Source organism: Rhincodon typus, chromosome 10, assembly GCF_021869965.1.
Source record: "Rhincodon typus isolate 14 chromosome 10, sRhiTyp1.1, whole genome shotgun sequence".
Classification (NCBI taxonomy): Eukaryota; Metazoa; Chordata; class Chondrichthyes; order Orectolobiformes; family Rhincodontidae; genus Rhincodon; species Rhincodon typus.
In genome coordinates, this window is record NC_063341.1 from 59,955,353 (window position 1) to 59,967,214 (window position 11,862).

An 11,862-nucleotide genomic window follows, 5' to 3' on the forward strand; every position below is an offset into this window, starting at 1 on the left:
TTGGTTTAATTTTTCCAATCCACCATGACCAGTTTCCACCTCATACTATTATAATTTCCTTTGTTTTAATTTAAGACCCTAGTTTCAGATAGAATTTTCCTTGAAAAAACATAGTTCAATCGTACCGTGATCACTATTCCTTGAAGATTATTGTCTAACAAGTTTTTTTAATTATCTCTTTCTGTGGGGAGGTGATGTATATGTAATGTCATTGGACTAGTAATCCAGGAATGTAGACTAATGCTCTGAGGACGTGGGTTCAAATCGCACCTTGCCAGGTAGAGAAATTTTAATTCAATTTTTAAAGAAGCTAGTCTTGTGGTGACCACATAACCATTGTTAATTGGCATAAAAATAACAATGTGGTTCATTAATGTCCATTAAGAAAACAAATCTGCCATTCTTACTGGGTCTGGCCTAAAATGGGACCAACAGCAATGTGCTCTGGATAATGAGGAATGGGTATTAACACTGGCCTTGCCAACGCTTTCTACATCCCATGAATGAATATAAAAACTGCATTAAACTAGATCTTAAGCAGCTGTGTCCCGGGTGGTTCTATTGATCCAGAAAACTATTTCGAACATATTCCAGGAATTTTTCCTCCACTGCATTAGTATTCATTAGATTCACTCAGATTATATGTAGATTGAAGTCAGCCACAACTGATATAAAGGCTGTTGGAGCTGCTGGCTCAATTAGACGACAGGCCGCTCAGTGTGCTCGGTAACCATAAAGCTAGCAGTGGCCATTAATCAAACTGCAGCTGCAGGGAGTGCATGTCTCAATGATAGGGTACTCTCAAGGTAATTCGAGGTAGTTTGGGGAAGCCTGTGTTTGGCAAATAGGCCCTGGTGATCACGGGTGATGATGGTGAATTACTGAAGACGCTGTTGCTGCGAGAGTGTCTGCTTTATGGACTGTGGAGTGTCTATAAAGGAGAGACCTCCCACATTGAGCCCAGTGAAAGGCCATCAAGTTTGCTTGGGCAATCATCTCAGTAAAATTGTACTGGGAGGCAGAAGTGTGGCTTAATTGGCCACCTGGAAGGCTGAGTCTGAGCTACTAACCTTCCCACACCTGGGAATCTGGCAGGGTGGCAGGTAGATGTAGGTCCCCGTTGCGCCATCATTTTGCCAATCATCCCTCCACCCAGCCAATGGCCTGTTGACTTACCCTCTGATTTCCCCCTTACTCCTCACTTTTGTTTGTGAGCATTTATGAATAAAACAATGGCTGCACCTCAAATGTCAAAAATGTTACAGAGACATAGTTAGAAAGCAAAAATGAGCAACTGAATCATAGAAGGAGATGTTGAGGGAAAGACTGGATTATGTCAGATATTGAACAAAGGGATTGTGGTGCAGATTACCTGATAACTGGTGCCATGGAGGCAAGCAGCAAGCAACCTATGCACTGAGATAACAAGGTGTACAGCTGGATGAACACAGCAGGTCAGGCAGCATCAGAGGAGCAGGAAAGCTGACGTTTCGGGTCTGCACCCTTCTTCAGAAATGGGGGAGGGGAAGGGGGCTCTGAAATAAACAGAGAGAGGGAGGCGATGATGGAAGGTGGATAAAGAAGCAGATAGGTGGAGAGAAGACAGACAGGTCAAGGAAGCGGGGATGGAGCCAGTAAAGGTGAGTGTAAGTAGGGAGTTGGGATGGGGGTTGGTCAATTCAGGGAAGATGGACAGATCAAGGAGGCGGGGATGAGGCTGGTAGGTAGGAGGTGGGGGTGGGAGTTGGTCAGTGAGGTGGGAGGAGTGGATAGGTGGGAGAAAAGACGGACAGGTCAAGGAGGTGGGGACGAGCTGGGCTGGTTTTGGGATGAGGTCAGGGGTGGGCAGATTTTGAAGCTTGTGAAGTCCACAATGAGACCATTGGGCTGCAGGGTTCCCAGGCGGAATATGAGGTGCTGTTCCTGCAACCTTTGGGTGGCATCATTGTGGCACTGGAGGAGGCTCAGGATGGACATGTCGTCCAAGGAGTGGGAGGGGGAGGTGAAGTGGTTCGCGACTGGGGGGTGCAGTCGTTTGTCACAAACCGAGCGCAAGTGTTCCACAAAGCGGTCTCCAAGCCTCTGCTTGGTTTCCCAGATGTAGAGGAGGTCACATCGGGAACAACGGATACAATATACCACGTTAGCAGATGTGCAGGTGAACATCAGTTTGATGTGGAAGGTTTTCTTGCAGCCTGGCATGGGGGTGAGGGGGGAAGTGTAGGGACTGGTGTAGCACTTCCTGCGGTTGTAGGGAAAAGTGCCAGGGGTGGTGGGGCTAATGGGGAGTGTGGAGCGGACGAGGGAGTCATGGAGAGAGTGTTCCCTCCGGAAAGCAGATAAGAGTGGGGAGTGAAAAATGTCCTTAGTAGTGGGGTCAGATTGCAGGTGGCGGAAGTGGCAGAGAATGATGCGTTGGATCCGGAGGTTGGTGGGGTGGTACGTGAGGATGAGGGGGATTCTGTCTTTGTTGTTATTGCGGGGAGGGGGTGTGAGAGATGAGGTGTGGGAAACACAAGAGATGCGGTCAAGGGCATTTTCAAACACTGTGAAGGAGAAATTGCGGTCCTTGAAAAATGAGGACATCTGGGATGCCCAGGAGTGGAATGCCTCATCTCGGGAGCAGATGCGGCAGAGACAATGGAACTGGGAATAGGGGATGGCATTCTTGCAGGAAGGTGAGTGGGAGGAGGTGTATTCTAGGTAGCTGTAGGAGTCGGTAGGCTTGAAATAGATATCGGTTTCTAGGTGGTTGCCAGAGATGGAAACAGAGAGGTCCAGGAAGGAGAGAGAGGTATCGGAGATGGTCCAGGTGAACTTAAGGTTGGGGAAGAAGGTGTTAGTAACGTGGATGAACTGTTTGAGCTCCTCATGGGAGCACGAGGTGGCGCCGATACAGTCATTGATGTAACGGAGGAAGAGGTGGGGTTTAGGGCCAGTGTTGCTGCGGAAGAGGGACTGTTCCACATATCCTACAAAGAGGCAGGCATAGCTTGGGCCCACGCGAGTTCCCATGGCCACCCCCTTTGTCTGTAGGAAGTGGGAGGAGTTGAAGGAGAAGTTGTTAAGGGTGAGGACGAGTTCAGCTAAGCGGATAAGGGTGTCAGTGGAGGGGGACTGGTCGGGCCTGCGGGACAGGAAGAAGCAGAGGACCTTTAGGCCATCTGCATGGGGAATGCACGTATATAGGGACTGGATGTCCATGGTGAAGCTGAGGTGTTGAGGGCCAGGGAATCGGAAGTTTTGGAGGAGGTGGAGGGCGTGGGTGGTGTCACGGACGTAGGTAGGGAGTTCCTGGACCGGGGAGAGAAAATGAAGACGCGATAAGTGGACATAAGTTCGGTGGGGCAGGAGCAGGCAGAGACAATGGGTCGACCAGGGCAGTCAGGTTTGTGGATTTTGGGAAGGAGATAGAAACGGGCAGTGCAGGGTTGGGGAACGATGAGGTTGGAGGTTGTGGGTGGGAGGTCACCTGAGGTGATGAGGTTGTGGATGGTCTGGGAGATGATGTTTTGGTGGTCAGGGGTGGGGTCATGATCAAGGGGGTGGTAGGAGGAGGTGTCAGAGAGCTGGCGCCTGGCCTCGGTGATGTAGAGTTTCTTGCGCCATACTGTTTGCTTATCTGCATGATTTGGTTTTTTTTTGATATTCATTCATGGAATGAGGGCATCACTGGCTATGTCAGCATTTATTGCCCATCCAGAGGGAAGTTAAGAGTCAACCACATTGCTGTGAGTCTGAAGTCACAGACCAGGTAAGGATGGCAGTTTCCTTCCCTAAAGGACTTCAGTGAGCAAGATGAATTTTTCCTGTGAATTGACAATGGATTCATGGTCATCACTAGACTCTAAATTCCAGGTATTCTAAAATTGCATTCAAATTCCACCATGGAGGGATTCGAACCATCATTATACCACATGTCCCTCCACTCTGCAGAGCATTAATAGGCTTGGAAGAGATGGGAGGTGGGTGCTTCTACCCTGAGCTGGACAAGTCGCCCTGCATCAGAATGCTGCTGTCCAATCTAGTCCCTGCAGCATCTCTGGGAGCAATGACCACTGCTGGGAATACATTAAGTCTCCTTGAGTTAATGCCTCATGAAAAAGGTGAGGTAGTTGGGCATTTCAGCAGTATACAAAATCCATGTATGGGTAGAGGTGGGTGAGATAGAGGTGAAAGTAGGTGGCCTTTTTTGCACCAGCCAGCTGCTTCTTTCCTTATACTTCGTCTGATTGATGGAGGGGATTTTGGATCAGAAGCGAGGGAAGCAATCTATCTGAGCTGGCCTGAGACAACAACTGGAGATGGGAATGGAGCTCAAAGCAAAAATGCATAGTTTCTATTTAGCATCAATAAATAATATCTTTAGAGGGAATGACAGTTCATCTAAGATTGATGTGTCTGGCAAAGGCAGAAATCCTATTCAAACTCAAAGTTGAGAGGAAGTTGGACTTGAATTTGGAAGACAGAAACTGATTCAAGTACTTTAGAGAGGAAAGCAAGGTTAGAGTTGAGCCAGCAATTTTTCCAAACCAAGGTATAGAGGGTGATTCTTTTGGGAAGGGAGTGATGATGACCTGTGTGAAATACAATTAATGTAAGGACATAGGATAAGGAGATGCAGCTGCAGATAATTACAGTGAAGTGGTTAGACATAAGTTTGTCTGTGATAATAACGGTGACAGTTGAGAACAGGGGAATCGACAAATGTTTGGATGTTGTGGCTGCCAATATAGGTAAGAGAAAATATATGGAGGGAGAAGTTAGGGTGGAAGGGTGGACATTAGTGAAGGGATTCAGAAGAGACCGGGCGAGAGTAGAAGTCAAGGTAAATCGGGTTTTAAAGCCAAGGATTAGAAGATCAAGTAAATTGATCCATTGCTATTTTCTAATTGGCACAAAGAGGGTCTATTACTTTTGATATGTGCCTACTGGCAAGCGGTCATTCATTTCTCAAACTCTTCCTCATCAGCCAGGCACGCAAAAGCAACCCCTATATTATATTCGAATTAAAGCTGCATTCATCCCAGATGCATGTTGTGGGTTCAGGCACAGATAGAGCAGGGCCAAGGATTTTTAGAGGCCCTGTAAACTTAATTTATAAAACATCATGAAAGCAATGAACAGAACATAACTGAGTACTATTGATGTAACGAACAGATGGTAAATTGTTACGTGAAGTGGTTTCCCATCACGTGATTGTATAATTCTCCAAAAAGAGTTAAGACATTATCTAACTTTTTTTTTTAGAGTATCAGGTGGATTATTTCTGGTCCATCTAAATGGCTCTGTTCTCAATTCTGCCATACTTGAAAATTTGAATTTCAGTTGTGGAAATATCATAATAAAAATTTGAAATTTTGAATATATTTCTCAGGCCTCAGCAATCTGCACTGGGAGGAATCTTACAAGAGTGCCAAAAGATCTTCCCACCAATTTAACGCATTTGGATTTATCAGGCAACTCAGTGGATGCAACGGATCTAGGAAACAATAGGGGACTGTGGGCGCTCAGAGATCTGGTTGTCCTCAACCTTTCAAATAATAACATGCCGACTCTCCCCCCTGAGATCTTTATGAACCTGAAGAAGCTGAAGGTATTGGATCTGAGTCACTGCAAGATTGATTTGCTTCACCCCAAGGCTTTCAAAGGTCTTTTAAGTTTAAAGATCCTGATGCTGAACAACAACAGAATAAAGAATTTGGCAACTCAGTTCCTCAGTGACGCACAGGAATTGTCAACATTGAACTTGGCCAATAACAAGTTGACCACAGTCACCATCCAGTTGTTGGAGAAATTTGAAAGAATACATGAGGTTCAACTGCAAAGAAATTCTTGGGTTTGTGACTGCAATCTGTACCCACTACAGAAATGGCTGATGCTACGATTTGGTAAGTAATTAATTGATTGTCAAATTAAACTTGGTTTCAGAGAAAGGCTGAAGGATCTGCGAGAACACTGGACTGTCTGTCTGATCCTCGTCATTAAGGGTATCCCCAGCATAGGATAAAGAAGCTAATTTTAGCCTAACATATCCGTTGGAAATTTAATAGGCACAATCAATCAGTTATCCCTTTTACAGTCCCCTTCAATAAAGAAATATCAGACAGCCTGTAACACATACGGCCTGTCCATCTATATGGGTTCATTGTGTGGTGCTTTTGGTTACAAATATTCACTGAACATTGTAAACCATTGTACAAAACATACTTTCAATTTTGATGCAGTTCTATCATGCATGACTGTCTATCAGAATGAGTTTGGGGTGATATCTCTTTAATGTTCTGAAAAAAAGGTGATTGGAGGAACTTCTCAATATTGTATTCCCTGAGCAAACTGTGCCTGAGAGACTTGAGAGACAAGCAAATGTGATTAGTGACTTGACCACGTGCTAGAATATCAGAGCAACAGACTCCAAAATATTCTGTACATTATTATTTGCCTTCAAGAGTAACTCATCGGCCAAAGTGTTTTTTTATTTATTCAGAAAGGCACTCTCTAGAGGAGTCCTGTATTATTTTGTTTTCTTCAAGAGTGCGTGTGTGTTTGGAGACATTTCGTGGGATAAGCATTTATAATTGGGTCTTACTGACTGTGTTAAACTCATTGAATAAGTTCTATTTTGATGATAAGGCAACAATTTTATTCATTTAAGAAAGCTGGTTGATAGTTCCTTTTATTTAAAACCTGATACAGGTGAATTATTTAATTGGTCTTTTAGATTTTAGGTTTTAGATAGCTATAAAACTATTGTAACCAATGATTTTAATTGACCATTTTGTTGTGACCCTTGGAGTAGTGGTACAAAACCAATAGTGCGCACCCCTCCAGCCTCAGTGATAACAGTTGACTCATCAATACTGATGTAAGGCCAATTAGGGATCAGCAACAAATGTTGACCATTCTAGTCATACCCTGCTAACTTACTTATGTGGTTCAAGAACAATATACTGTGGCTGCTGAAAATCTAAAATAATAACAGAAAATGTTTGAAACGTTCAGCAGGTCAGTCCATATCTCTGGAGAAAGAAAGACGAATCATCTTGGCAATTCATCAGAATGTTTTATTGGTTATCTGAACAAAATTACCTTGTTTAAGGCAAATTGCCTTCTGCAAATTGCCATGTTTCTTACATCACAGCAGTGGCTGAACTTGAGAAACTACTTCAATTAGGCACGAAAATCTTCGAAATGTAGTTATTTACATCCTGTGCTTGTAAAAATTCTTACCTTTGTTATGCACAACTGCGAATTGTAACTTTGTCTACATCACAACAGAACTGTCAATCTCATTTTTGTTTAATACCACCTGTTAACATCACCAGATCAATTTTATTTGAGAAACACCCAATAGCTTCTGTTCAAATACCTTCTTCACTCAACAATATAACAACATAGGGTGGACAACATTTCTGCTGTGTATTAAGGAATAATATGACTGTAAATATATTTATGATTTTACCAAATGAAATTAGCATTTATTAGTACAATTCATGCCCTTGAGACATGACAGCCGTTGAAATACTTCTAAAAAATGTTATGATATAGGCAAATGTAGTCATCAGTTCATGCATGCAGGGCCCCACAAATATCATAAATGGCTGGATATCTGGTTTTGATGGTATTGGCTGAGGGATAAATATTGATCCAGTCATGAAAACAACTCTTCCTGTTCTTCTGCGCGTCATGGAATCTTGTACGTGATCTACATAAGAGGGAAGGCAGGATATTGAATCCAAAAGATGGTACCTGAGAGAGTACAGCAGCCTTTAATACTGCATTGAAATATCAACCTGGATTTTCTGCTCAAATCTATGTAGTGGGACCGAACTCTAACGAATTTCTAATTCAAACTACTATCACTGAGCCCACTCTCCCAATTCTAAGAAGCAATTTGTTAAGACGAGGCAGCATAAATTATATCCATCTCATGGCTTTATATTTCACAGAATGCACCTGCCAATTTATCAACTGCATCAAGAGACACAATTTGTGTCGAGAAGTGAAATGACCACAACTTGAAGGTTCTTTTGTTATGACCCTCAATGTGTAGAGTAAATAATATTGTGAAAGTTTTTCCATCTTTCTGTTAGACCATGCAGAGGAGATACAGTGTGTGTTCCCGCCAGAACTCCAGGGCAAGGATTTGCTGAATCTAGACCTCTCATCTGAGTCCTGCTCAGAAAAGTCTAAAAGATTTCCTCGTCTTGCATATTTAAATACGTCAACTTCCACGGTCACAGCTATCACCAATCAGAGTAAGTCATACACAGAAACCCTTGTAAATTAACTTTATATTTCTCAAGAATATTTGTATGATATAGTTTAGTTGTGTTCAGACTATCTGACTTTAACATGAGAAAGGTCAACCACAGAGGACAGAAATGTCTGCGTCAATGTTTTTTAAACCTACCAAGTGCAATATATCTTCATCTTCAACTTTATTTCATGTAGTAGTAATATTCACTGTACCTCAATATGCTTTGACCCAAAGCATTCCATATTCTATCTCCAGAGACTTTTTCTAACATCCACTTTAATATTTAAATCTTTCAATTTTTAAGAATGGTCCTGCCATAACAAAATGGGTTTAAAAGGTTTTAGATATAAAACTATTCTAACCAATGACTTTTTTTTTAAGAACATAGAACATTGAACAGTACAGCATATTACAGGCCCTTTGGCCCACAACGTTGTGCCGACCTATTATCCTACTAAGATCAAACTACCCTGCATACCCTACATTTTACTATCATCCATGTGCCTATCCAAGAGTTGCTTAGATGTCCCTAATGTATCTGACTCCTCTACCACCACTGGCAGTGCATTCCACACGCCCACCACTCTCTGTGTAAAGAACCTACCTCTGACATCTTCCCTAAACCTTCCTCCAATCACCTTAAAATTATGCCCCCTCGTAATAGTCATTTCCGCCCTGGGAAAAAGTCTCTTGCTATCCACGATCTATGCCTCTCATCATCTTGTACCCCTCTATCAAGTCACTTCTCATCCTTCTTCGTTCCAATGAGAAAAGCCCCAGTTCCCTCAACCTTTCCTCATAAGATCTGTCCTCTAGTCCAGGCAGCATCCTGGTAAATCTCCTCTGCACCCTCTGTAAAGCTTCCACATCCTTCCTATAATGAGGTGACCAGAACTGAACACAATATTCCAAATGTGATCTAACCAGGGTTTTATAGAGCTGCAGCATTACCTCGCAGTTCATAAACTCAATTCCCAGCCAACAAAAGCCTATACGCCTTCTTAACAACCCTACCAACTTGGGTAGCAACTTTGAGGTATCTATGGACATGGACCCCAAGATCCCTCTGTTCCTCCACACTGCCAGGAATCTTGCCATTAACCCTGTATTCCACATTCAAATTTGACCTTCCAAAATTAATCACCTCACACTTTTCTGGATTGAATTCCATCTGCCACTTCTTTGCCCAGCTCTGTTGACACTTCCTATTTATTTCCCTTCACACTTCAATGAATAGCCACCCTTTCCTGAATTGTTTTTCAATGTTTTGAGTTCTTTGTTGAAGGTTACTTTGTTTACTGTCTCTTATCAGCCTGAACTGGTTCTCCATGTTTTAAATATGCATATATATTTGGATAACAAAGCCTCACATTTTGTGAAGTTGTTACACAGTTTGTTACATAATGCTTTCAGGAGAGTACAATGACACATTGTAATTGTCTGAACAGTTAACTGTAATGTTGAAGCTGTAGGGGCATAACTTACACTCAGCTGAGATTGGTAGATTTTGGGGATGGTACAAGGTGATTTTTTTCCAAAAAGAAATAGGCTTTGTTCATAATATTTATAAAAGTATAAAAGATTTTGATGACTGTCACAGCATGTTCAACCCAATACAATTGTAATAGTCTTCTTATTTACAAAGTGCATAAAATACATTCCATTTCATGTATACAGCCAAAGGGCAAAACATTTTAAATTGGAAATTGCAGTAAGTGCAATAGATATTACACTTTCTTTATATATACCTTTTTGCACACTGAGGGCACTTCAATACATTTCTAATATCCTGCATCTTACTCATCTGGGCATTCTTTCTATCATGTAAAGGGGAATATTCAAAAGCTTGAAAGGCATTCCCAGATAACTTATTCTTCATATACTGTGGCTTGGCTGTTTAGGGATTTTGGAATACAATATAGGTCGATGCAATGACTCCAGACTGTCATTTCTAGAGCTCCAGATATACAAACTCACGCAGGTCTCAGCAACGTTATTCTCTCTCATGTTTGGTATATTATGCCACAAGAGGGAGTACAGTGTCGTGCGTCTATTTCACCACTAGGGGAAATGCATCTTTCTGCAGCTATAAGCAACAGCTAGTGTCATCTTCAATGGAACTAAACCAAATCTATAATAAGCAAGTGATCATTACACCAGTTTGCATTCAAGGGCTGAATGTAAAAATAAGCCCCAGGTGCTTAAGGTTTTTAAACAGGTTCTGGCCTGTTAATTTCAAATAATATGAGATATATTGAGTAATCAGTATGACTGCAGTGGAAAGAGCTTGCAAACTTGTGGTGTGTCAATTTTATCTGATGAAATCTTGCAATCACTAACATCTTTGATACCTTCAGCAATCTTTCGATTGGCACTTCACATTTACAACTAAACCCATAGTTTCAGAAGTGAGAGAGGAAATGAAAGACCACTCACTAAGCTTTTTTAAATCACTGAATCATTTCCACCCTTGTAACATCTACCAAAGCAAAGAGGTATCTGTGCAAATCATAGACAAAACATGAGCTCGAAAGTTGTTTCCAGTTTTGGATGCACAATTGTAGGAAAGTTGTGAAGCCAATCAACACAATACTGAAGATACCGGAGAGCATAAAGGAGACAAATTGCAACTATTTTTGTAAAAGGAAAAACGCATGATAAAGAGACATTCAAAATTGTGAAGGGTGGAAAGGTAAATGGAGAAAACTCATGCCCGCAGGTTATCAATTTGATAAACCGTGACCTTTGTCATTAATTCCCGTAGACAGTAGTAAATTTTTAAAATAAATTTGAACTGCCAGTTAATGATTGAAAGGATGGCACAGCAAGATTTGATGTTTTAAGACTTTTGCTGTAACAAATAGAATAAACTTACTTTTGACCAAACATTATATTGTAGGCAACTTTGACTTTTCTACTTTAGCGCAATCAAAAAGCCAATTTCACAACGATACTTTCTCTGTCCTTTTAAGTACAGATTTATTTCTCTTGGAACCAATCCAAAGTGATTTGTCACCCTAAAGGATATGTGGCCATTTTTTGTTCTTTCTTAGCCTGATGATCATTAACACTGGAACTTCATGGTACAGGTTTTCCTAGCAATACGCCTTCCAGTACAAACTAGTTGAATCTTCCAGTCTTGTTTCAAATCCTTGTGATTTTAATCTTTTCACTCCAAGCATGAGCACTCACTTGCATTTTGTGTGTTGAACCATATTGACCTTTGGTATCTACTGCTCCCTGTCTCCCAGACTTTGGCAGACTGTGTCTATGTCTGTGAATTTTCAGGGATATCAGAGTAAACCATCTCCTCTTGAAGCTCACCTCCATGGAAACATTAAACACATCAGCCTTGCATTTAGGTAGAAATTCTGAATCTCCATTTTTGAGAAGCCCAATGCTATTCTGTCTTGGAAGTAGTGGATAGTTAAAATTTTAGCCATTTACAACCTGGCATTCTCATCACCTCTAGGTATTTTTTGGTCACTGTAAATAGAGATCCTGTTGCCACTGTGATAACAAGGTGTAGAGCTGGATGAACACAGCAGGCCAAGCAGCATCATAGGAGCAGGAAGGCTGACGTTTCGGGCCTAGACCCTTCA

The 11,862-nt window shown here is 41.9% G+C and overlaps 1 protein-coding gene across 2 annotated transcripts in view; it reads left to right on the forward strand.

Moving 5' to 3' along the window:
- The window catches only part of c10h1orf210 (chromosome 10 C1orf210 homolog), a 36,253-nt gene that overhangs the window by 16,752 nt on the left and 7,639 nt on the right, over window positions 1-11,862 (forward strand). Inside the window, exons 3-4 of one of the 2 annotated variants that reach the window (XM_020517541.2) lie at window positions 5,378-5,891; window positions 8,094-8,258. In XM_020517541.2, the coding sequence (XP_020373130.1) occupies window positions 5,378-5,891; window positions 8,094-8,258 (679 nt within the window). The remainder of the gene's footprint in view (window positions 1-5,377; window positions 5,892-8,093; window positions 8,259-11,862) is intronic. The other variant, XM_048602277.1, reaches the window with a different exon arrangement.